The 25902-nt window shown below is 44.6% G+C and overlaps 1 protein-coding gene across 2 annotated transcripts in view; it reads left to right on the top strand.

Moving 5' to 3' along the window:
• Nucleotides 1-25902, top strand: part of LOC130282380 (transmembrane protein 150A-like) — a 179465-nt gene that overhangs the window by 71232 nt on the left and 82331 nt on the right. The window contains exons 2-3 of one of the 2 annotated variants that reach the window (XM_056530572.1): nt 3926-4070; nt 4900-4947. In XM_056530572.1, coding sequence (XP_056386547.1) covers nt 4907-4947 — 41 coding nt within the window. In that variant the 5' untranslated portion in view covers nt 3926-4070; nt 4900-4906. The remainder of the gene's footprint in view (nt 1-3925; nt 4071-4899; nt 4948-25902) is intronic. The other variant, XM_056530571.1, reaches the window with a different exon arrangement.

Here is a 25902-nt window from a genome sequence, read left to right as displayed (position 1 = left end):
CATACATCAGCATACAAAATGACTGCTGTCTCAGATTTTTCCCAGCTTGCAATGTGGCCGAGACCTGACTCACTAGTCAGCTGATGACAGGGAGCCTGTCTGCTTCAATGGGTGGAGGGATCGCTTGGTGGGAGAGAGATCAATCTGCAACTTATGCAACAGCTGTAGGCACCCAGATTGAAAACCACAGGACTTTTGTTTCAATGGGTGGGGTGGCTGATGTGTGGGAGGGAGGAAAATGGAATTGTGGGATTTGTAGTAAAAAAAAGAAAAGTCAAACAGGAAATACAAGTTCACAAAAAGCTAGCCACAGCGGTTTGGTAATCTCACAACATAGCCATTTAGCCCCAAGACAAGTGCAGATCGTTCCTAAGCATGTCCATTACTGCCTGCCAGGTACATGCTAAAATAACCTTATGGTGGATAACCCCTTTAACATTTTATATTCTTTTGAACAAAACCTGAAAAAGAAAAAACTATGAAAAAGGGTTATCCATGAAACTTGTTCAAACATGAATGGAAACCTATGTATTTGTCATTTTATACATTTTTCCTTCCAGTTGATAATGTACTACACCGTTGAGTCAGTTTGCGGGGGCAGACACGTCCCTGGACATTCCCGGAGAGAGCCAGGCTCTGTAAAGTATATGGAGGGGGTGGGATCCCAGCGGTCAAACCCCCGCGGTCTAAAACTTATTCTCTATCCTACACATAGGGGATGTTTTTGCAAATGAAAGATCTCCTTTTAATAGCATAAAACTGTAACAGGAGTGTTAATCTATATTTAGCATTTTGGTTAAATTGATGCAGCTGTGCTAGAGAAAAACCTTGAAAGGGGGGATTGTGCTGAATTAGCACTGTGACCCCTTTAATTTTAAGAATTAGGCTACGTTCACACTGCCGGCTGTCTCCAGCAGTGTGAAGACCGTTATTTTAGGATCGAGAAAAGCCAGAGAAAAAATAGTGCTTGCATCGTCTTTTTCAAATTTTTTTTCTCTCCAAAAATAACGGCTGCTATTGAATACATGCAAAAAAAATTTAAAAAAATAAAAAGAGGGAGTTTGCCAGACGAATTTGCCGGAGCATACTGCCAGTGTGAAAGGGGCCTTAGTTGGAGTCCCACCATAGCCTAATGATACATCAGCACTTTACAAGACAGAAATAACCCGTTAATAATCTTATTTTTCTTTACAATACTATTTACATTTCCCATGCTGTTATTTTATTTTTTATATATGTAGATGCTAAAATATTATTTACAAATCCTAGATGTGCTGACTCCTTGGCCCCTTTCCTTCCTATCCTAAAGCAGCACAGCTTTCCTGTTGTTCCTGCAGAATGGCTGCCTGACCTCGGTTATTGTGTTTCTAATGTTAGCTGACGCTATACTGATTGAAGGTTTGTTGGTTTGTCCAATAGACATTCCAGTGCCAAAATTATATTCCATTTATTTTAGTTTTTCAAGAAAAAGTAATCACAATCTAGGAACATGCTAATGTCAAAAACATTAGAAGAGATCTGGAAAACTGAAGCTCGGTTTTTATACAAATGCCCGGAATTTGAAGCCACATTTATGGATGGTCCTATATATAGACACTGCAGCACTCACCAAGGTAGAGGGCTTTGCACCCAAACTGCAGCCAAATGTAAATGGTCAATTATTTGCTACCCAAGGATAATTATATCAGTAGTCAGTGCCATTGTTGCAACTATACATAGGTAAATTAAGGTTGCTATATAGAAGATTAAAGGGGTACTCTGATGGGAAAAAAATGTTTCAGATCAACTGGTGCCAGAAAGTTAAGCAGATTTGTAAATGACTTCTATTTAAACATGTTAATCCTTCCAGTACTTATCTGATCCAGAGGAATTTGTGTAGATCTTTCCAGTCAGACCACAGTGCTCTCTGCTGCCACCTCTGTCCATGTCAGAAAATAAGAAGAGCAGGAGAAGTTTGCTATGGGAGATTTGCTATTACTCTGAACAGTTCCTGACACAGACAGAGGTGACAGCAGAGAGCACTGTGGTCAGACTGGAAAGAACTACACAACTTTCTCTGGAGAATACAGCAGCTGATAACTACCGGAAGGATTAAGATTTTTATTTATTTAGAAGTAATTCACAAATCTGTATAACTTTCTGGCACCAGTTGATTTGAAAACCTCTGTTTTCCACCAGAGTTCCCCTTTTAAGTGAACATGTGACATCAATACAAACATGAGTGTTTCCTAGGTAGGTAATTAGACACGTATGTGAGAGCAGATAGAAATTCTACATCAGTTCATATTTCAGGCTTGCAGTGTGTATAAGTTCCTAGGTTTGGAGGTGATCCCACAAGGAATTGTGTAAGAGAGAACACCTAGGGAATTTTTAAGTCTGAAGCGATGGGGCCACTGACTTTGAATGAATGCATCAATCTCATCGCTTTTTAAAATAATTTTAATAGAATTAAGTGTTTCTGTACTCTCACTGGGGGGGATTAATTGGTTTTACACTTTTTATTTATTTATGTTGGTAAGTCATACATTCTTTAGCAATGGTTTTTTGCGCAGTGCATTTACACCCACAACCTGAATGTAATGTAGCATGATTAGCTTTTGGCAGTGGTTGGGGATTTATCAATTATGACTTTTTAATATTGTCACAATTTTATGCACAGTTTTTGTGCAATTTCACATCAGCCTGGACCACCTGGTCTGGCCGGGTTTTTGTTTTTTAAGAACGTGCACCACGTAGATAGATATGGGGGAAGTCCAATAGGGAGAACAAAGATCTTTATTTACATAGACAATTATAAGTTCTCCCCTCTGGGTGGGTTTCTTCTCTACCATTGTTTGAAGTTTTTGTTTATTAGTATGTGTTTATTAGGGATTTAAGGGGAGGGGTTAATGTTGACACATTTGGCCTTGGAGAAAGTTGAGAATTTGTGAAATGGTCATTGCCTATTGTATATGTAGTGTGCACACAAGGGAAAAACATCAGCTCTTACTTCATTTGACATTTAAGGGGTACTCCACCCCTAGACATCTCATCCCTGATCGTGGGGGTCTGGTGTAATGAGAAATTCTGTGTCTTGACAAGTTCTGTGTCCCGATCAGCTGATGAAAGTGCTGAGTCAGCAGAGCTGCCAGCACAGACCGGCCGCTGGGAACCCCAGCGATCACTCCTGCAGCACCCCTGTCATCTTGTGTACAGAGCGAGATTCGCTCCGTGCCTGATGACTAGCGATGCAGGGGCCAGAGGATCGTGACATCACGGCCCTGCCCCCTTGTGACGTCATGCCCCGCCCCCTCAATGCAAGTCTATCGGAGGGGGCGTGTCGACCGCGTGACGTCATGATCCTCCGGCCCCTGCATAGCCAGTCATCAGGCACGGATTGAAGCTTTCTTCATGCAATAGATGACGCGGTGCTGCCAGAGAGAGCACGGGGGTTCCCAGTGGCAGGACCTTCTTATCCCCTATCCTTTTGGATAGGGGATAAGATGTCTAGGGGCGGAGTACCCCTTTAAATCAATTAGCATGTTTTTTATTTTCAGCTGTTTTTTGGACAAACTACCAAAATACACAGTAGTACAACTTTAGACTAGCAGCTGATTAGTGGGGTGGTCAATGTGAGACATTGGTGAAGGAGTGGGGGGGGGGGGGGGGTAGCTATGACAGCTGTTTTGTACTACCAGTGTACATTTATAGATTCAACACAGGGAATTACTACTCTTTAATTTTACTTAAATGTTCCATATTATGAGACCTATTACATAACCGGAATATAAGTTCCCAATCCTAAGCGCGCACACACTTTTTAGGGCCACTTTGTTAGGGCATCGATTAATTGTACATGTTTTTTTAAGGATGATCATACAAGCAGCATTACATGCAGGCAGCATACAAGCAGCACTGATGGCACTTGTTATTTACTTGTTAATAGCTGTGCTTCACCTGGGCTGCACCTTGAAACAATGGCAAGTGGATGTGTAGCCCACAAGCGGAAAACTGCAAGAGATGCCCCTGGCTGCTAATGCCAACCAAGTGAAATCTGAAGGCCCCAATAAGAAGGTGTAAACTTGATTTAGGTGATTAGTGAGAAGTATTATAAAAATGTGTGTGTAACACGTATGTATATTGATTGCAAGGGGTACTCCGTTTTTGTGTTTTTTTTTTAAATCAACTGGTGCCAGAAAGTTAAACAGATTTGTACATTACTTCTATTAAAAAATCTTAATCCTTCCAGTACTTATTAGGGGCTGTATACTACAGAGGAAATTCTTTTCTTTTTGGATTTATTTTCTTTCTGTCCACAGTGCTCTCTGCTGACACCTCTGTCCATGTCAGGAACTGTCCAGAGCAGGAGAAAATCCATATATATCCATATATATATATAGCAAACATATGCTGCTCTGGACAGTTCCTAAAAAGGACAGAGGTGTCAGCAGAGAGCACTGTGCTCAGACAGAAAAGAAATCCAAAAAGAAAATAATTTCCTCTGTAGTATACAGCAACTAATAAGTACTGAAGGATTAAGATTTTTTAATAGATGTAATTTACAAATCTGTCTAACTTTTTGGCACCAGTTGATTTAAAAAATTTTTTTTTCCATCGGAGTACCCCTTTAATCTAATGCCTTATGTGTTCCCTATTAACAAAGAGTTTCTTTACATGTGACGTTTCCAGTTTTGTTTATTTTGTTTACAAACTTGTCGATCTTTATTCTGTCTGGCATTCTAAGACCTTTCTGACCTATATTGGAATATAACTAAACTTGCCAATTTATTAATTAGAAAATAGAACAAAGAAAATGTAGAGGAGTTACTGGAAATAGATAAGTGGACGGTCATATACTTGCATAAAAAAACCTTCCCTTCTGCTCATAGAAAATCTAATGTAGTTTATCTTGTGTTACAGGTACGCCATGGCACTGTCTAACAACCACATTTGCCCTGTGTCAAACTGGTAAGAATAACTCACAGCTGCTTCTATTGTCTTTTATAAACATAGTTTTATATGTGCAATGCTTGGTGATGTACCTGCAAACGTTCTATTTTGAAGGAACCCTCAAGAGAACATAAATTGCCTACTGCCACTGATGATGGGATTGGTTTTCATGTCGTAAACAATTTGCTGCCGCTTCATTTTTCCTAAACTGAATGTCTTGTGGCGGTAAAAGATTTTAATTGCTGCAAACTAAATGCAGGGGTGCATGAAGGCAAAGTCTGATGCTGCCCCTTGTGATCTTCCTTTTTTTGGGTTTAATCAATGGTCAGTTCTTGTTAATAAAAATAAAAAATAGTATGTCGGTCAGGCCCTCTATTTCTCTACTAGTTATTCTCAGAATGAGGGTCCTTTCAAAAACACACACTGCTGGTGTAATTGTGAAACATTCAGTATTTTTTACTGCTTTTCTTTTAAAGAAATATATGTGTTTTGGCTTTTGTATATCTCTTTTGTAGGAAGCCTTTTCCCTTATATGCTCTCACCCTCAGCAGCACTGTTATCTTGTACTATTTTTATGATGCAATAATCCAGCAACATAAAACGACTTTGCTGATGTTGGCTGTCATCCTTTTTATTTCAAGGGAAAGCTTACATGACAGAATGTTGGAAGAGTGTTTGTGATGAATTTAAACGCAGGGCCTTCCAAATAAGGGGTTAACATAAATCTTACATTTTACATTTCTATCTAGCTTAAGGACATGGGGGTTTTCTGATTTTGCACTTTCGTTTTTCCTCTTTACCTTTAAAAAAATCATAACCCTTTCAATTTTGCACCTAAAAATCCATATGATGGCTTATTTTTTGCGCCACCAATTCTACTTTGTAATGACGTCAGTCATTTTACCGAAAAATCTACGGCGAAATGGAAAAAAAATCATTGTGAGGCAAAATTGAACCCCCCCCCCCCCCCCCGCCATTTCGTAACTTTTGGGGGCTTCTGTTTCTACGCAGTAAATTTTTTTGGTAAAAATGACACCTTCTCTTTATTCTGTAGGTCCAGATGATTAAAATGATACCCTACTTATATAGGTTTGATTTTGTCGTACTTCTGGAAAAAATCCTAACTACATGCAGGAAAATGTATACGTTTAAAATTGTCATTTCTGACCCCCTATAACTTTTTTTATTTTTCAGTCTATGGGGCGGTATGAGGGCTAATTTTTTGCACCGTGATCTGAAGTTTTTAGCGGTTAGGGGTTAAGTGTCCCACACGGTCCCGTCACCTCACTTAGAGGCCATTATCATTCACAATGACATTGCGTGCAGTCTCAATAAGCCAATCTTTTGAACCAGAAAGAGTCCATACAAACGGGAGAAACCAGAGACGTGTAGCCGGTCAAATCCACAGTATGGGGTTATATGAACCAGTGAAAGGTCATCAGGGGAGCTTATTGATCTACTAATGGCCTTAACACCCTAGGCAGTTATCTAGGATAGGTAGTGGCGTACAGTGGAGAAGAGACTGTCAAACCTGGACCTCAGGAGGAGGGACACTTAGCAGACAGAGCAATGCTAACAATGCCTAACAATATATTTTTATAATTTCCGCACGCGGCGATACCACATATGTTTATTTTTATTTACACCGTTTTTTTAAATGGGAAAAGGGGGGGGGGGATTCAAACTTTTATTAGGGGAGGTGTTAAATGATCTTTATTCACTTTTTTTTAAACTTTTTTTTTGCAGTGTTATAGCTCCCATAGGAAACCAGTGATCGATGATTCTGCCACTTGACTGCTCATGCCTGGATCTCAGGCACTGAGCAGTCATTCGGCGATCGGACACCAGGAGGCAAAGTAGGAGACCCTCCTCGTGTCCTACAGCTGTTCGGAACGCCGCGATTTCGCCATGGCGATCCCGAACAGCTCCCTGAGCTAACCGGCATGGTTTCACTTTAGACACGGCGTTCAGCTTTGAACGCTGCGTCTAAAGGGTTAATAGTGCGCGGCACCGCGATCACTGCCGCGCGCTATTAGCCACGGGTCCCAGCCGTTGTTAGACCACGTTGTGGCCCCGCATTATAGAAAGGGAAAGGACTCAGGACGTACCGGTACGTCCTTGGTCCTTAATAGGTTAAGGACCAAGCCCATTTTAACCTTAAGGACCAGGCCAATTTTATTTTTGCGTTTTAAATTTTTTCCTCCTTGCCTTCTAAAACCCATAACTCTTTTATATTTCCATCTACAGATCCATATAAGGCCTTGTTTTTTGCGTGACCAATTGTACTTTGTAATGAAGGGTTTCGGAGGGTTTCGCTTTCACACTGTACACTTTACGGTAAAAATGACATGTTCTTTATTCTATGGGTCAATACGATTAAAATGATACCCATGGCTAGATACTTTTATATTTTTGTACCGCTTAAGAAAAATCAAAAACTTTCTGTACAAAATCAGCAATCTAAATTCGCCCTATTTTGACCACCTAGAATTTTTGTAAAAATTTTTGCGTATATAGGGCGGTATTAGGGCTCATTTTTTGCGCTGTCATCTGTACTTTTTATCGATACCACATTTGCATATATTAAACTTTTTTTAGATAATTTTTTATGATTTTTTTTTGGGAATAAAATGTGACTAAAAAGCAGCATTTATGGACTTTTTTTTATTTTATTACGTTTACGGCGTTCACCATACCGGATCATTAACATTATTTTTTGATAGTTTGGACATTTATGCATGTGGCGATACCAAAATATGTTTTTAAAAAAATGAAATTTTTAGGCTTTTTGGGAGCAAAATGGGAAAAACTGACACTTTTCATTTTTATTTGGGGAGGGGATTTTAAACTTTTTTTTATTTTTGTACTTTTTATTCTTTTTTCAACTTTTTTTTTTTTTTACACTTATGTCCCCAATGGGGACTATCCATAGCAATCATTTGATTGCTAATACTGTTCAGTGCTATGCATAAGGCATAGCACTGATCAGTATTATCGGCGATCTTCTGCTCGATTTGACCAGAGTAGGAGATGCCGGGAGACGGACGAAGGCAGGTGAGGGGACCTCCGTCCACCATTACAGATGATCGGATCCCCGTGGCAGCACTGCGGGCAATCTGATCATCTATTTTAACATGCGCACTGCCGCAGATGCCGTGATCTGTACTGAACATGGCATCTGAGGGGTTAATGATGGACATCTGTGCAATCGCGTATGTCGGCCATTACCGGCAGGTCCCTGACTTCTGCTAGCAGCCGGAACCTGCTGTGTATGACGCGCTGCTCCGATGCTCGTGGCCATACACAGGATGTAAATGTGCTTCCTGTGCGCTAAGTACCGCCGCACCAGGACGTACATTTACGTCCGTGGTCGTTAAGGGGTTAAACTACCCATTATATTTCACTTCCCTTTTAAATAGTTTTTCTACTTACACATCTCTAATCTGTTTATAACAAATTAACCCTGTTTATCCATCACATGCCCATGACCAAGAGATTTATTTATCTATTCGTTGATTTATTTATTTCCAATGGATAAAAAAACTGTCCCAACTGATAACAAGCAGAAATCTTGAAAACTAAAAGTAATTGATACATAAAATTAATTACAGAATTGTTTAATAATGCCAATAACAATAATTTGCTGAATCATAAATACCACTGTAATACATACACACAGCAGCGATTGAGAAGTTAGTTATTTTGTTCATTTACTACCATTGAATTGTGCAATACATGAATTCAGAAATATCCTGTACTCGTTTTTTATAGGAATTATACACACTTTTCTTTTTATTACTACTTCCATCTTTTTTTTTTCTACTTCTGTGTAAGGGCCCTGTTAGAATCCAGGGTCAATCATTGGTTAAACAGTCCCTGTGCAGTAGGGCCATCTAATATATATAATTTATTTATTGTACATCAGAACATAGTGATGTTATACTGCTGTACTGTAAGAGCCTGTGTATAACTAAAAGCTATTTCTTCTATGAGATATTCCATTTGGTCTGCTAAGCCTTAAACATGAGTGGTTTACACTGTTAGCCACAAAATTCCAACCACAGCCATTCATTTTCTTGTTAGCTTTACATCCATGAACTGTTTTACTCAAACTTGATGTTAACAGCTTAGCAGACATAGCGTTCCCTTCCCAGATCAGCTTGAAATGTCTCTGGAAATATTGTAACTGTGATTATGTACAAGGCTATATATAGCTAAAATAGAAGAACACATGTAGTCTTCTAATTCTGTACCAGTCGACTTTTCTTCTCTTATGTACATATGCACACATCCACATGATATGCCCACCAAACTGCCAACTACACCCTCAACAAGAAGGAAAATGCATATGTAGATATGTTCTACAAACTGATCACTACTGCAAAAACTGACACTTTGTCACAGACCAGCAGAACATGTAGAATCTGGTACTGTCCACTCTCTCTTGGCCACTTCCTTTTTTATTTACACATGCTCTGATCTGTCGGGTTTTCCTCAGCTCAAATCCATCACATTTTCTGTGGAAATCTTAGTAAATATGTTGGGTTTTTGTGAAAATGTCGGGAACACTGCCCTTTTCGGAGACCACGCCCCTTTTCCCAGTGGCCCAGCCCCTTTTTCGGGTTTTCTTAGCAAACTGGAGAGTTAGTCGGGAGTCTTTCAATTCTGGCGCAAACTCTGGCACAGACACAATTTCTGGCGCAATGCGACAGAATCTGGCGCACAACCCGACAAAACATGTCGGGTTTGCAATAGTAAATGAGGGCCCTTGTGTGTGTCAAAATTACTCAAATATTTTGCACCAAAGAAAAAAATGTATATTTGTCTTAGCTAATCTTTTCTACATACAGTACACTAAAGTTAAAAAGTGAATGTTAAGAATAAACAAAAGGTAGGCTATGGAAAAAAATAAGTGTTCACATGGAGAAAATAACACAAAGATTTGTATAGTTTCAGTTTAGCTTTTTTAGTAATCTTAGCCCAGCAATATATCAAAATATATCAAATTCCAAAAATATAGAACACCTGGTGCTGTACAGTGCAGAAAATAGTTATTTGATATATTCTGATGAATTGCTCAATTAAGATTACTAAAAGAAATTCATATGAAATATGTCTTGGCGTGATTTGCCCCATGGGAATTCTGCTATAGTGGATTGTGTTTAGAGCCTCTACCTTCTCAGGCTTCATTTGTGTTCTGAGGTTCAGCTACCATACTTCACTATATAAAAAAAAATCTTTACTCCCCTCCAGCGCTTCTAAGGTGCCTCTGGTGTCCTGCTTTGGTCCCCCATTGCTATCGTCTTCCTAAGCTGCAATGTGATGTGTCGCCCCCAGGAAACACCCGGGCACAATGTGTCATACTGTCGCTCAGCAAATGGCTGGCCGCAGTGATGTCCTTCCTCAGCTGCAGTATGAAACGTTGGGCCCAGTGCTTCTCGTAAACGACAGTCACACTGTAGCCCAGAAAGATGATCTATGCAGGGGACCAAAGTAGGACACCGGAAGCACTGCAGGAGCGTTGAAGGTAAGTAAAGGTTTTTTTTTTTTTTTTTTTATTCAGAAGAGTTTTATTAATTGAGCAGTATACAAACAGTAGCAAAGAGCATTGTTAGAGTACTCAATGAGAATCTTCATCAGTCGAGTCAATAGGAAAAACAGCATGAAAAAGATAAGGCAATGAACATCTGGTACAAAGTATCAATAGGAAAGGAATGTCATCTGGGGACAATATACAATGCCGTGGATACTAACAAGTTGCACCAGGGCAAACAAGTAGTTAAACTGTCGATAAACATGTCTCTATATCCTTATGTGTTTAGGAAGAGATAAAAGTCAGTGATATAATAAAATAAAATTTAAATAAAATAAAGTAAAGGGGTAAAGGGAAAGAGCTGGGGAAGACGACAAGGGGAGAAGTAAGGAGAGTTGGAAGAGGAGGGAGGAGAAACATCAGAACTCGGGTACTCACTTGAATCGCTACGTAAGGGTGCAGCCACCACCCCAACACTCCGGTCCCGGTCCACGAGAGGGTTACCTCACCTCCCTCAAATACCATCATCCGCCGCGTAGAAGGGTGAGTTAACAAAAGTGAGCCAGGGAAGCCAAATCGTAGTGTATTTTTCTTGTCTACCCGAGGAGTCTGCCATCAGTTCCTCCATACGGCACAAGAAGAGTATCTCCCTGTACCATTCAGAAATGGTCGGGGGGCAAGGGTCTTTCCAATGTCTGGGTATGACAGTTCTCGCAGCCATGAGGAGGAAGTGTGCCAGTGCCCTAGAGGGGGTTCTCCTAGTGGCGGGTAGTATGGAAAGTAGGAGGGCTTTTGGGTGGTTCATGTAGGTCACACCAGTAATGGAGGCGATGCGGGCAACCACCACCTCCCAGAAACGGGTCAGTGAGGGGCACGACCACCAAATATGGGTCATTGTTCCACCAGGTGTGCCGCAACGCCAACATAAGTCCGGTACAGTGGGGTACATGCGGTGCAGAGTAGAAGGAACCCTGTACCACCGGGATAGTAATTTAAAGTTAGTCTCCTGCGCCCTACATGATACCGACAGTCGGTGGCACATGGTAAAAGCAGTCGTCCAGTCCGAGGGAGCAAAGGTCGTGCGTAGCTCCGACTCCCACGCCCCCACATACCTTGGAAGCGATTGCTCAGCCCTATCCATAAGTAAGCGATAAATTTGTGATACAGGCCTGAGGGGCGCAGAGTCAGAGACGCACATCTGTTCCAAAGGCGAGAGAGGTCTTGCCAGGAACAGTGTCTGTCCCATGGTCCGGATAAAATGATCTAATTGTAGGTATTGCAACTGGACTAGCGGTGTACGGGAGCGTTCAGGGACTAGTGTCTCATAGGGTTTCAGTCTCGTGCCGTCCAAGAAAGTGTTAATCGGGAGGAACCCTCGTCCTGTCACCCCTAAAAAGTCAGTACGGTGTAAACCAGGAGTGAAGAGGGGGTTGCCAGCGACTGGGGTCAGGGGTCCACCCGGTATGATTAGTTCAGTCTTCGTTATATAGCGCCTATATGTCGTGACCATTTCCCTCAACACCCAGGGCAGAGTGCGGATGGATTCCCAGGACAGGGCATCTGGGGGCAACCAGGGGAAGGCGGCCAGTTGTTTGCCAGTCCCCAACTCGGATCCCACCCATCTCTTGGATGCGTGACCGTGAAAGAGGTCTAGGAATCTCACCAGAGTGGCTGCTACGTGATAGGCCTGACTGTCTGGGACCGCCAGGCCTCCCGCCCGTTTACTTCTCATTAAAACTTGCCTGGCTATCCTTGAAGGCCTGTTTGCCCAGATAAAGTACCTAAACAGCTTGTTTATCTTTTTAAAGAATGCGGGGGGGAGGGTGACAGGCACAGTTTGGAATAGGTAGAGGAGTCTCGGGAGAACATTCATTTTAAGGATGTTCACTCTACCCAACCACGAAAAGGTATCCCTCGTCCATCTCCGTAAGTCCCCCTCAATCGTAGACAGTAAAGGCTGAAAGTTAAGGGCATAACAGTCCGATAGATTCGCGGGCACCTGGACACCCAGATAGGTGATGGATGTGGAGGACCATCTGAAAGGGTGGGCTTCCTTAAGTCGAGTCACTAACTCCTCAGGGAGGGTCACATTGAGGGCAACACTTTTGGTCAGGTTGATTTTATGGTTACTAAAGTGAGAGTACGTCTCTATGGTCTGCAATATAGCTGGCAGGGAGACCAGAGGGTCCGCGACGTAAAGGAGCAGATCATCCGCGAACGCAGAGCAGGTGTGACTCTCCACCCCCTGTCGAAACCCAGTAATCGCAGGGTTCGATCTTAGGGCAATCAGTAGGTGTTCCATGCACAGAACATAAAGTAAGGGGGAGAGAGGGCACCCCTGTCTCGTACCGTTCCGGATTGGAATGGGAGATGAAAGGGAGCCGTTAATTCGCACCCTCGCCTGGGGGCTATCATATAGGGCCAAGATTCGTCCCAGCATTGAAGGGCCCAGTCCTATCTGCTCGAGGACAGCATTCATGAACCCCCAGTCCACCCTGTCAAATGCCTTTTCGGCGTCAAGTGACAGCAACATTAATGATTGGCTAGATGTCTTGGCCTGGTGTATGATAGAGTATGCTCTGACAGTATTGTCCCTGGTTTCCCTCGATTTAACAAAGCCAGATTGGTCAGGGTGGACTAGGGGACCAAGAACAGTGGTCAGGCGATTCGCCAACAGCTTGGCAAACAGTTTGGTGTCAACGTTCAACAAGGAGATGGGGCGGTAGCTGGCACATAAATTGGGGTCCTTGCCTTCCTTAGGTATTACTGTAATATGGGCATTTAGGGCGTCTCGAGGGAAATTAGAGCCGAGGGAGATAGCATTGAACGCCCCGTGCAGGAGGGGGAGCAGGTCATCCCTCAGGGACTTGTAAAACTTGGCTGTGAATCCATCCGGACCGGGGCTTTTCCCCGATGACTGGTTCTTAATCACCGTGGCCAGCTCCTCCTCTCCAAACGGGGCCTCCAAGAGCTCAATGTCCTCCCCAGATAGTCTGGGGAGGGCTGTATCGGTAATATAGTCAGTCAAGGAGAGGTGAGGTGAGGTCGATGTTAGGGTGTCGGCGGGTGATGGGAGATTATAGAGATTGGTATAGTAAGACTCAAATGCGGCAACGATGTCCTTCGTAAGGAAGGACCTCCCAGTCTGGGACGTGGTGATTGACGGGATATAGAGCGCTGCTCTCTTGTCTCTCAGTGCCCTGGCCAGGAATCTCCCGGGTTTGTTTCCCCACTCATAGAAAGTCTTCGAGCAGTGTTGTCGGTAGTATTTGTAACCGTCGTTAAGGAGGGTACAGATGTCGTGGCGGGTTTTGATGAGGGCACGTAAAGAGGATTCCTGTAGAGACCGTTTGTGTTGTGCCTCCAGGGAAGACAATGTTTCTAGAAGACGCCGCAGTCTCTCCGATCTCTCCTTTTTGAGGCGGGAGCCATGTCTGATCAGCACACCCCGTAACACACATTTAAGTGCTTCCCATTGGGTGGGAAGTGGTGTATCATCAGAAACGTGATCAGTTCTGAAATGTGCGATGGTGGTTTTGAGATCGGACAGACAGAGCGTATCAAGAAGTAGAGATTCGTTTAATAGTTATATTGCGGTCTGGTGAGGGTGGGGAAGAATATTGTGCAGTGGACCGGTGCGTGGTCAGATAGGAACAAGTTCCCAATTTGAGACGATGTCACTCTGGGTAAGTAAAAGTGAGGGAGGAATATGTAGTCTAGTCGGCTGTAAACATTGTGGGGGCTAGAGTAGTACGTATAGTCTCGGTCAGTGGCGTGCTGGAGCCTCCACACATCGCACAGCTGCATGGAGTGCAAAAGTTTCCTGAGTGTACTAAGTTGTCTATAAGAGACAGCAGAGCGCTGCGTGGAAGCGTCCAGCAGGGGTTGTATAGCTAAATTCAAGTCGCCCCCCAATATCAACATGCCCTGTGTGAATGAGGACAATTCCTCTAGCGTACGTGTGAGGAATGGGATTTGTAGTGAGTTAGGGGCATAAATCGTCGCTACAGTCACCACCTGCTCCAAAACCGTCCCCTTAACAAACAGAAATCTGGCTTCAGGGTCGGTTCTGACGTCCAGGACCGAGAAGGGTAGGGAACGATGGAAACCAATCGAAACCCCCTTCGAACGAGACTCAGAGTTTGTACTATGGAACCAGGTGGTGAAGTATCGACCCAGGCGATCTGGCATGTGGCCTGTCTTAAAGTGAGTCTCCTGGAGACACAAAATTTTTGTGCGGTTTTTGTGTAAGTGGTATAAAATTTGGGACCTCTTTTCCGGGGTATTAAAACCCTGGACATTTAAAGTGGTTACCTTAATGTCCGACATGATGCTAGTAGTCACTGGGTCCGGAGGAGGGGGTCCGGAGCGCAGGGGTCAGCGGCAAGTCCCAAGTCCTAGATCGGGGGGCAAAAAAGACACACAAGGGAAGTAGAGAAAGTTAGGAAAAGGAAAGATAAACAAAAATACAAGGTCTGTAAAAGAAAAAGCAAGTGTACTTGCAAATAAATCTACCTGCAGCACTAGACGTCTGCGTGTCTGGTGTATGTAAACTACACCTACCCTAGTGGGGGGAAGGGTACGATGTGAAAGTATCAGAGCTAGTTCTAAAAACGCGCAACGAAATCAGAGAACAACTAGAACTATCGGCTGGGTCCGTCAATCCCAGGCCTCTATAACTGCTAAATAAAGGCGGCGGCAGTTCGTGCTACCACCGTCTAAACTCAAGATAAGGGGGGAGCAGTGGCAGCTCGTGGGAGAAATGCTACCGATGGGGGGGAGGGGGTGTAGGGGGGGGGGGGAGGGGGGGGGGGGAGGGGAGATGGAGAAGGGGGCAGGGGGAAAGGTGTAGGGGAGGGGGCAAGAAGAGGGAGGGGTGGGGGGGGGGGAGGGAGTAAAGAAGAGGGCGGGGGGAAGGAGTAGGTGGTAGAGAGGGAGGGAGGGGGGGGGGGGTAGTAAGAGGTGGTTGAGAGGAAGGGGGGGGGGAAGGGAGAGTGGGTGGGAGTTAGATTATGACATGAGTATAGTCATTGATAGGGTCGGCAGAAAATCAGGTGGCCCATTGGAGGGTATATAAGTGGTCAAAAGGGGGTTCGGAAACAGTATTTGTCGTTAATGCGAAACTTAATCACAGTTCCATTCAATCACAGTTCCATTCCCCTCGACTCCGATCTGGTAGGCCGGCGTCTCTGAGGGAGCGGCTCCCCATCAGCCAGGCGCCGGTTCTGGGAGCGTTGTGAAGGTCTCAGGGTTGGGGGGGGTGCATAAGGGTCCCTCAGGTAGGTGATCCATTCAGGTAGCGCCAAAGGTGGGAGTCCCAATGTAGTCAGGAAGGATGAAAGGTCACCCGGGTGACGTAAGGAGGCTGTCTGGTTTCCAGAGGTGGCATATAAGGCAAACGGTAATCCCCATCTATACGGGATGTTACGTTCCTGCAGGTGTCTCAGCAATGGGCGTAGCAGAGCCCTCTGTCTCAGTGTGCGGCGGGACAGGTCAGGATAAATTTGTAGAATAGCTCCATCAAAGTCTATGTCCCCTTGTAGTCGCACTTTCTGCATGAGCTGCTCCTTGATTGTGTATTTGTGGATACGGCAGATAACGTCTCGCGGTCGAGAAGGGTCCGTGCTGGGAGCTCTAAGAGCCCGATGGACTCTGTCAATTTCAATATGAGTAGTTGGTGGGTGTCCCAGTATCAGGTTGAAAATCCCGGTAACCGTGGCAAGCAGGTCAGGCGTTCTGGTGGCCTCAGGAAGGCCCCGTATACGAACATTATTTCTCCGGTTTCTGTTCTCAATGTCGTCTAAGTGATCCGCAAAGGCGTGGTGTGTGGAAGTTTGAGCATTCAGAGCAGTTTGCATGTCCTTTAGTGAGACAGTAACAGAGTCTTTAAAGTCCTCCAGAGCTCCAATCCTACCCTGCATGTCGGCTACATCGCGTTTAACAGGTTGCAGGTCCTGGCGCCAGGCAAATTTGAGATCTGAGGCCAACGCAGACATATCAGCTTTCGTGGGTAGCAGTGCCAGCAGTGCTTGTAATTCGGGGTGCCCCTTAAGGAGAGCCACGGCTTGGGCAGGTGGTGGGAGGGTGGAAGCAATATTCATGTACTCCGGGGAGCCAGCAGGCACCCGATGAGACCCCTGGCCCCGCACACCCTGTCCCCTCTGTGGAGGCCCCCCAGAGGCCAGGCCCTCAGACATGGCAGTCGGATCATGGGCCAGGGAGGGCGACAGCCAGGCTGGGGATGTAGTGGGAGACCTCTGGCTAAAGTGGGGGTCGTCCTGGGTAGGCAGATCATGCGCCCCTTCTTCTTCTGGAGGGTGGAGAGGGGAGGATGGAGAGGGGGGTCCCTCTTGGCTTCCAAATATGGAGGGGATGCTAGGGGATGGAGAGGGAGCCCTGCATCCCTCCATGGCAGTAGAGGGCATAAGAGATAGGGCCCGGGGTGGTGGCGTGCTCAGGACCCCTCCAGCACTCACCTCCGTCCAAGACCTTCGGGGCGCAGCTTCAGCGTGGGTCCCCGGCTGCTCGCAGGCATCCTCTGTGGGGCAGTCCATGAGGTGCGTTTGTGGAGCACATATACCTTCACCCGTCTCTTCCGGCAGTTGCCGAGGTACCCGGAGCCCGGTTTCCACAGTCCCCGGTGGCAGCGGAGGCTGTATGGAGCTGCGAGGGGCTCTGGTCGGTAAGTCCAGAAGTGTCGGGAGCGGGGTCCCATGTGGCGCCGTTCCGGTCCCCGCTGTGCGTTGCCTCGTGGCTGGAGGGGAGTGGGTGGGAGTAGTGGAGCCCTGCTGGTCCCGCGCCATCTTGGACTGGGCCGGCATCTTCTGCGGTGGCTCCTGCAGGGCACTCAGCGGGCCGAAGAAGTTCCGGATCAGGGTCCCTGCGTTCTGGGGTGTCTTGGTGGAATGTCCCCTCTTTCCTGATCTCCTGCCGACCATTTATAGTGGCAATATCCCCCGATTTGACGGCCTGGGTGACGGAGCTCTGTGCCTCAGCGTCTTGCTCGCACCATAGCAGGACACGCCCCCCTCAGTAAAGGTTTTTTTATTTTTTTTATATCCCACACAACGGCCATAGTTTTGAGAGAGAAAAAAAACCCAAACCTCCCGCCATATAACACCTTTTTAATGACTATGTCCACTTTTGCAACAAGCTTACCGTATATACTCGAGGATAAGCCGACCCGAATATAAGCCGAGGCCCCTAATTTCACCCCAAAATCCCAGGAAAAAAAGTTATTGACTCAAGTATAAGCCTAGGGTGGGAAATACATCATCCCCCCCCCCTGTCATCATCCAGACCCTCATCATCATCACCCTTTCATCATCACCGCCTGTCATCATCCCCCCCTTCATCATCCCCTTGTCATCATCCCACACCCCCCTTCATCATCCCCTTGTCATCATCCCACACCCCCCCTTCATCATCCCCTTGTCATCATCCCCTTGTCATCATCCCCACCCCCCTTCATCATCCCCTTGTCATCATCCTCTTGTGAACTATCCGCCCTCAGTGGTCTTCAACCTGCGGACCTCCAGAGGTTTCAAAACTACAACTCCCAGCAAGCCCGGGCAGCCATCGGCTGTCCGGGCTTGCTGGGAGTTGTAGTTTTGAAACCTCTGGAGGTCCGCAGGTTGAAGACCACTGCGGCCTTCGACATCATCCAGCCCCCCTCATCCCCTTTAGTTCTGTACAGTACTCGCCTCCGCTCGGCGCTGGTCCGGTGCTGCAGGACTGTCCGGTGAGGAGGTCTTCCGGTGGGATAGTGGTTCTGGGCTGCCATCTTCACCGGTGAAGATGGCAGCCCGGAACCACTATCCCACCGGACGACCTCCCCACCGGACAGTCCTGCAGCACCGGACCAGCGCCGAGCAGAGGCGAGTACTGTACAGAACTAAAGGGGGTGAGAGGGGGCTGGATGATGTCGAAGGCCGCAGTGGTCTTCAACCTGCTGACCTCCAGAGGTTTCAAAACTACAACTCCCAGCAAGCTGTCCGGGCTTGCTGGGAGTTGTAGTTTTGAACCCTCTGGAGGTCCGCAGGTTGAAGACCACTGAGGGCAGAGAGTTCACTCGAGTATAAGCCGAGGGGGGGTGTTTTCAGCACGAAAAATCGTGCTGAAAAACTCGGCTTATATACGCTAGCTTCATTTTATCCTAAATAAAAATAAAACAGTTAAGCAGATAAATCTTCTGTAAGCATTTCTATATCTATTTTATTAATCCCTCCCTGAGTCTGTTAAAATATAAAAATAATTCTCTGCTCAACCCCTTTTTTTTTGTCATTGCCTTCTATGCAGACCTATGCACATTTGTGATAACATACATTGAGTATGGTATTCCTGCAGTAACTCTCTAGCTAGTCTAAATAAGGAATAAGGAGAAAGCTGCTGCCAGACACCTCTGGCAGTCACTTATATCCCTGTAGAAAAAAGTATTTTGAAATCCATCATGGAGAGTTGGAGTCCTCATGCACATTAGATGGTTGGATGAGCTCAACTGGTTCAGCAGACTTTAAAATGTGCCGGAACTTTTGTTAAAGTTCTGACATGTCGTGGCGATATGCTGAAGTTGTGATAGGCGGGGCTCCTGATGCTGGGACCCTCCCAAATGAAGGGACAGATGTTTTGGCGGAGTGATTTGCCCCTTCATTTCTGCTCTGCTTTTGCTTTGATATGTCAGAAGTTGAATACAAGTTTAGGTACAATTGAATCTGTTGTGTATGGCAAAGCTAAGGCTTTCATTATAGGAGCATCTTTTCTGTTTAAACTGCATTTGTAAAGCCACAAATAATCACGAGATATTACAGAGCACTTTCGGAGAACTGATCTGTGTAGAAATGACATGGCTTTATCTCGCTTGACTATATTATTACCATACATGAATATATTTATAGCCTTGCTTGCACAAATTTCAGATGCTACAAATTGTGGTTCTGCAGTAGGAAGGTCATGTCTTGTTGTATGACCGTATTAGAACCATAATATTATGTTAATATTATTGTTGCATTTTATCTTCTGAGATATGAACAGAAGAACTGGATGGGAAAGCCCGTTTAATGTAGCCTTAACCCCTTAACGACGCAGGACGTATATTTACGTCCTGCGCCGGCTCCCACGATATGAAGCAGGGTCGCGCTGCGACCCCGCATCACATTGCGTCGTTCCCGGCGCTCATCAACGGCCGGGACCCGCGGCTAATACCACACATCGCCGATCGCGGCAATGTGCGGTATTAACCCTTTTGAAGCGGCGGTCAAAGCTGACCGCCGCTTCTAAAGTGAAAGTGAAAGTATCCCGGCTAGTCAGTCGGGCTGTTCGGGACCGCCGCGGTGAAATTGCGGCGTCCCGAACAGCTTACAGGACACCGGGAGGGCCCTTACCTGCCTCCTCGGTGTCCGATTGACGAATGACTGCTCCGTGCCTGAGAGTCAAGCGCCGATAACACTGATCACAGGCGTGTTAATACACGCCTGTGATCTGTGTAGAAGATCAGTGTGTGCAGTGTTATAGGTCCCTACGTTAATGAATGTCATTTAACCCCTTCCCTAATAAAAGTTTGAATCGCCCCCTTTTCCCATAAAAAAATAAATAAAACAAATTAAAAAAAAAATAAACATATGTGGTATCACCGCGTGCGTAAATGTCCGAACTATAAAAATATATCATTAATTAAACCGCACGGTCAATGGCGTACGTACAAAAAAATTCCAAAGTCCAAAAAAAGCGTATTTTGGTCACTTTTTATACCATTAAAAAATGTATAAAAAGTGATCAAAAAGTCCGATCAAAACAGAAATTGTACCGTTAAAAACTTCAGATCACGGCGCAAAAACTGAGTCCTCATACCACCCTGTTTGTGGAAAAATAAAAAAGTTATAGGGGTTAAAAGTTTAAACGTATAAATTTTCCTGCGTGTAGTTATGATTTTTTCCAGAAGTACGACAAAATCAAACCTATATAAGTAGGGTATCATTTTAACCTTATGGACCTACAGAATAAAGAGAAGGTGTCATTTTTACCAAAATATGCACTGCGTAGAAACGGAAGCCCCCAAAATTAACAAAATGGCGTTTTTTCTTCGATTTTGTCGCACAATGATTTTTTTTCAGTTTCGCCGTGAATTTTTGGGTAAAATGACTAATGTCACTGGAAAGTAGAATTGGTGACGCAAAAAATAAGCCATAATAAAAACCCTGAGTCCTTAAGGGGTTAAAGGGGTACTCAGGTGGAAAACTTTTTTATTTTTTATCAACTGGTGCCAGATTTGTAAATTACTTCTGTTTAAAAATCTTAATCCTTCCAGTACTTATCAGCTGCTGTATGCTGCAGCGGAAGTTGTAAAGTTATCTTCTATCTGACTACAGTGCTCTCTGCTGACACCTCTGTCATGTCAGGAACTGTCCAGAGCAGAAACAAATCCCCATAGCAAACCTCTCCTGCTCCGGACAGTTCCTTACATGGACAGAGGTGTCAGCAAAGAGCACTGTGGTCAGACTGGAAAGAACTACACAACTTCCTCTGGAGCCTACAGCAGCTGATAAGTACTGGAAGGAGTAAGATTTTTATATAGAAGTAATTTACAAATCTGTTAAAGTTTCTGGTACCAGTTGATTAGAAATCAATTGTTTTCCACCAGAGTACCCCTTTAATTTATTGGAACTAAACAATACAGGTATCTAAGGGGTACTCTGGTAGAGAATTTTTATTTTTTTTATCAACTGTCTCCAGAAAGATAAACAGATTTGTAAATTACTGCTATAAAAAATCTTAATCCTTCCAATACTTAGCAGCTGTTGTATACTCCAGAGGAAGTTGAGTTGTTGTTTTCTGTCTGGCCACAGTGCTCTCTGCTGACACTTCTGTCTGTGTCAGGAAATGTCCAGAGTAGGAGCAAATCCTCATAGCAAACCTCTCCTGCCCTGGACAGTTCCTGACACTGAGAGAGGTGGCAGCAGAGAGCACTGTGGTCAGACAGAAAAGAACTACACCACTTCCTCTGGAACATACAGCAGCTTATAAGTACTGAAAGAATTAAAATATCTTAATAGAAGTAATTTACAAATCTGGTTAACTTTCTGAAACCATTTGATTTAAAAAATATTAAATAAAATGTTTTCCCCCAGGGCACCCCCTTTAAGAGGAGAAAGTACCATTCTGGAACTTATTTCCATGTATTCATTAGAATTTATTTTTATTTATTTATTTTAGACCACCCATTTTATCTAGTCTGCCCTTTTAATATTTCCCATGTTTCTGTATAAGGAGGCAGGCTTTTTTTTTGTACCTTATTTTTGTAAAATAAGTAAAAATGATAAGTCCCTGGGGAAGTAAACACAGATGTGGAGCTCCATTAAAAGTGTGATTGGGAGGGGGGTTGGTAAATTGGGGAGTAACATTAACTATATGTTATGACTAGCTATGTTAGGAACACCATTCGCTGGTACTAGAAAGAAATACGATAATTGGTTTCCACGATCTCTTATAAAGCTTGTCTATGTAATGTTAGAATACAGATCACTTCTAGTGTAATGGACTTCCAGTGTTGAGAACACCTCTATAAGGTGGGTGCTGTGTTCCAGTACATATAAATCTGCTCTTTGGTTTCTTACAGTCTTGATAAGTCACCGACTGATTCCTTTAGAAGCTTAACCCCTTCATGACCCAGCCCATTTTCACCTTCATGACCTGGGCATTTTTTGAAAATCTGACCACTGTCACTTTAAACATTAATAACTCTGGAATGCTTTTACTTATCATTCTGATTCCGAGAGTGTTTTTTCATGACATATTCTACTTTATGTTATCGGTAAAATTTCACTGATATTTGTATCCTTTCTTGGTAAAAAATCTAAAAATTTCATGAAAATTTAGAAAATTTAGCATTTTTCTAACTTTGAAAGTCTCTGCTTGAAAGGAAAATGGATATTCCAAATAAATTACATATTGATTCACATATACAATATGTCTACTTTGTGTTTGCATTAAAAAATTGACAAGTTTTTACTTTTGGAAGACACCAGAGGGCTTCAAAGTTCCGCAGCAATTTTCCAATTTTTCTCAAGATTTTCAAAATCGTAATTTTTCAGGGCCCAGTTCAGGTTGGAAGTGGATTTTAAGGATCTTCATATTAGAAATACCCCATAAATGACCCCATTATAAAAACTGCACCCCCCAAAGTATTCAAAATGACATTCAGTAAGTGTTTTAACCCTTTAGGTGTTTCACAGGAATAGCAGCAAAGTGAAGGAGAAAATTCTAAATCTTCATTTTTTACACTCGCATTTTCTTGTAGACCCAATTTTTGAATTTTTACAAGGGGTAAAAGGAGAGAAATCACCCTAAAATTGGTAACTCAATTTCTCTTGAGTAAGGAAATACCTCATATGCATATGTCAAGTGTTCGGCGGGCGCAGTAGAGGGCTCAGAAGGGAAGGAGCGACAATGTGATTTTGGAGAGTGAGTTTTTCTGAAAGGGTTTTTGGGGGGCATGTCCCATTTAGGAAGCCCCTATGGTGCCAGAACAGTGGACCCCCCCACATGTGACCCCATTTTGGAAACTATACCCCTCATGGAATTTAATAAGGGGTGCAGTGAGCATTTACACCCCACTGGCGTTTGACAGATATTTGAAACAGTGGACTGTGCAAATCAAAAATTTTATTTTTCATTTTCACAGACCACTGTTCCAAAAATCTGTCATACACCAGTGGGGTGTAAATGCTCACTGCACCCCTTATTACATTCCGTGAGGGGTGTAGTTTCCAAAATGGGGTCACATGTGGATATTTATTGTTTTGCGTTTGTCAGAACTGCTGTAACAATCAGCCACCCCTGTGCAAATCGCCTCAAATATACATGGTGCACTCTCCCTTCTGGGCCTTGTTGTGCGCCCCCAGAGCACTTTGCGCCCACATATGGGGTATCTCCGTAGTCGGGAGAAATTGCGTTACAAATTTAGAGGGTCTTTTTTCCCTTTTACCTCTTGTGAAAATGAAAAGTATAGGGCAACACCAGCATGTCAGTGTAAAAAATTTATTTTTTTACACTAACATGCTGGTGTAGACCCCAACTTCACCTTTTCATAAGGGGTTAAAGAAGAAAAAGCCCCCCAAAATTTGTAAGGCAATTTCTCCCGAGTACGGCGATACCCCATATGTGTCCCAAAACTGTTGCCCTGAAATACGACAGGGCTCCAAAGTGAGAGAGCGCCATGCGCATTTGAGGCCTGAATTAGGGATTTGCATATGGGTGGACATAGGGGTATTCTATGCCAATGATTTCCAAACAGGGTGCCTCCAGCTGTTGCAAAACTCCCAGCATGCCTGGACAGTCAATGGCTGTCCGGCAATACTGGGAGTTATTATTTTGCAACAGCTGGAGGCTCCGTTTTGGAAACAGTAGCGTACCAGACGTTTTTCATTTTTTGGGGGGAGGGGGGCTGTGTAGGGGTATGTGCATATGTAGTGTTTTTTTACTTTTTATTTTAGGTTAGTGTTAGTGTAGTGTAGTGTTTTTAGGGTACAGTCACATGGGCAGAGGTTCACAGCAAGTTTGCCGCTGGAAGTTTGAGCTGCAGCTCAAAATTTGCGCCATCTCAAACTTGCAGCACTCACTGTAAACCTCCGCCCATGTGAGTGTACCCTGTACATTCACATTGGGGGGAGGGGGCAAACATCCAGGTGTTGCAAACTCCGAGCATGCCCTTTGGCTGTCCGTGCATGCTGGGAGTTGTAGTTTTGCAACAGCTGGAGGAACACTGGTTTGGAAACACTAAGTTAAGTAATAAACTTTCAAGTGTTTTGCAACCAAACTTAGTGTTTCCAAACCAGTGTGGTCTGTCAGTGCATGCTGGGAGTTATAGTTTTGCAACAATTGCAACAGCTGGAGGCACTGAGGTAGGAAACGGACAATGTTTCCCAACTAGTGTGCCTCCAGTTGTTGCAAAACTACAACTCCCAGCATGCCCAGACTGCCAAGGCATGCTGGAAGTTGTAGTTCGGCAATATCTGAAGGATCAGATGTTGCCGAACTACAACTTCCAGCATGCTTGGGCAGTCTGGGCATGCTGGGAGTTGTAGTTTTGCAACATCTGGAGGTCCACAGTTTGGAGACCACTGTATAATGGTCTCCAATCTGTGCTCTTTCAGATGTTAGAGAACTACAACTCCCAGCATGCCTGGACAGACTGAGCATGCTGAGATTTGTAGTTTTGCAACATCTGGAAGAGCACAGATTGGAGACCATTATACAGTGGTCTCCAAACTGTGGACCTCCAGATGTTGCAAAACTACAACTCCCAGCATGCCCAGAAAGCCAAAGGCTGTCTGGGCATGCTGGGAGTTGCAGTTTTGAAACTCTCAGAGGCAGCAGTGAGATCGCTTTACGGCGATCTCACTGCTGCCAATGAAGATGCCGCACTGCTGCCGGAAACTCACCTCGGGGACGCAGCGCAGCCGGGACCGCACGGAGGACGCCGGGACCGCACGGAGGACGCCGGGACCGCTCGGGACACCGCTCGGACGGGTAAGTGGCGCCGGGGGACGGGTCAGGGACACTTAGCAGAGCGGTGTGTGTCCCGATCCCCGTGATCGGGACTCACACACCGCGCTGCTAAGTATTCTGATAGCGAAACGCTGCTATCAGCAAGTCAGATTTGACCAGCTGATAGCAGCGATCGCTGGGGGGGGGGGTGGGGGACGAAACCCCCCGTGGTCGCACGGTAAGATGGCTGGCTATCAGTGATAGCCACCATCTTACCGGGCGCTGCGGGGTGCCGCGAGTAGCGGCAGTAATGTCCATGACGTACCTGTATGTCATGGGTCGGGAACACCTTGCCACCCATGACGTACAGGTATGTCATAGGTCGGGAAGGGGTACTCCGGTGAAAACTTTTTTTTCTTTTAAATCAACTGGTGCCAGAAAGTTAAACATATTTGTAAATTACTTCTATTAAAAAATCTTAATCCTTCCAGTACTTATTAGCTGCTGTATGCTACAGAGGAAATTCCTTTCTTTTTGCAACACTGATGACATCACTGGTTCCAATATTTTCGATAAAAAGAAGATAGACATCTGAAACACTCTTTTTTTTCCCCCCCCTTCTGTGTCAGTAAACTATGAAAAGTTCTCTCTAACTGCAGTCAGACCTGAATGATCAGATCCAGCCGGACTCCTCCACCTTTGTACGAGTCTTGTTAGACTTTGTTTGGAGACATACAGGCTGTCATGGGCTGAATTATCCAGGCAGTTCTTCTGTCACAACCGGACTTGACAATACAACAGACAATGGAGATTGATGGCGAGCAGCACATGACCTCTGCAGACATGTCATGAAGGGACACAGATTTCTGGTGCTTAGTGTTTTCCTCTACAGAGTCGCAGTGTGTAATACCCAGATTATTGTTGTAGAAATACAATAAGTAATAACAATTTCTAATCCC

The sequence above is a fragment of the Hyla sarda genome, chromosome 7 (assembly GCF_029499605.1).
Source record: "Hyla sarda isolate aHylSar1 chromosome 7, aHylSar1.hap1, whole genome shotgun sequence".
Lineage (NCBI taxonomy): Eukaryota > Metazoa > Chordata > Amphibia > Anura > Hylidae > Hyla > Hyla sarda.
The sequence above is the reverse complement of the archived record's forward strand: the minus strand, read 5'-3'. Positions and strand labels throughout refer to the sequence as shown.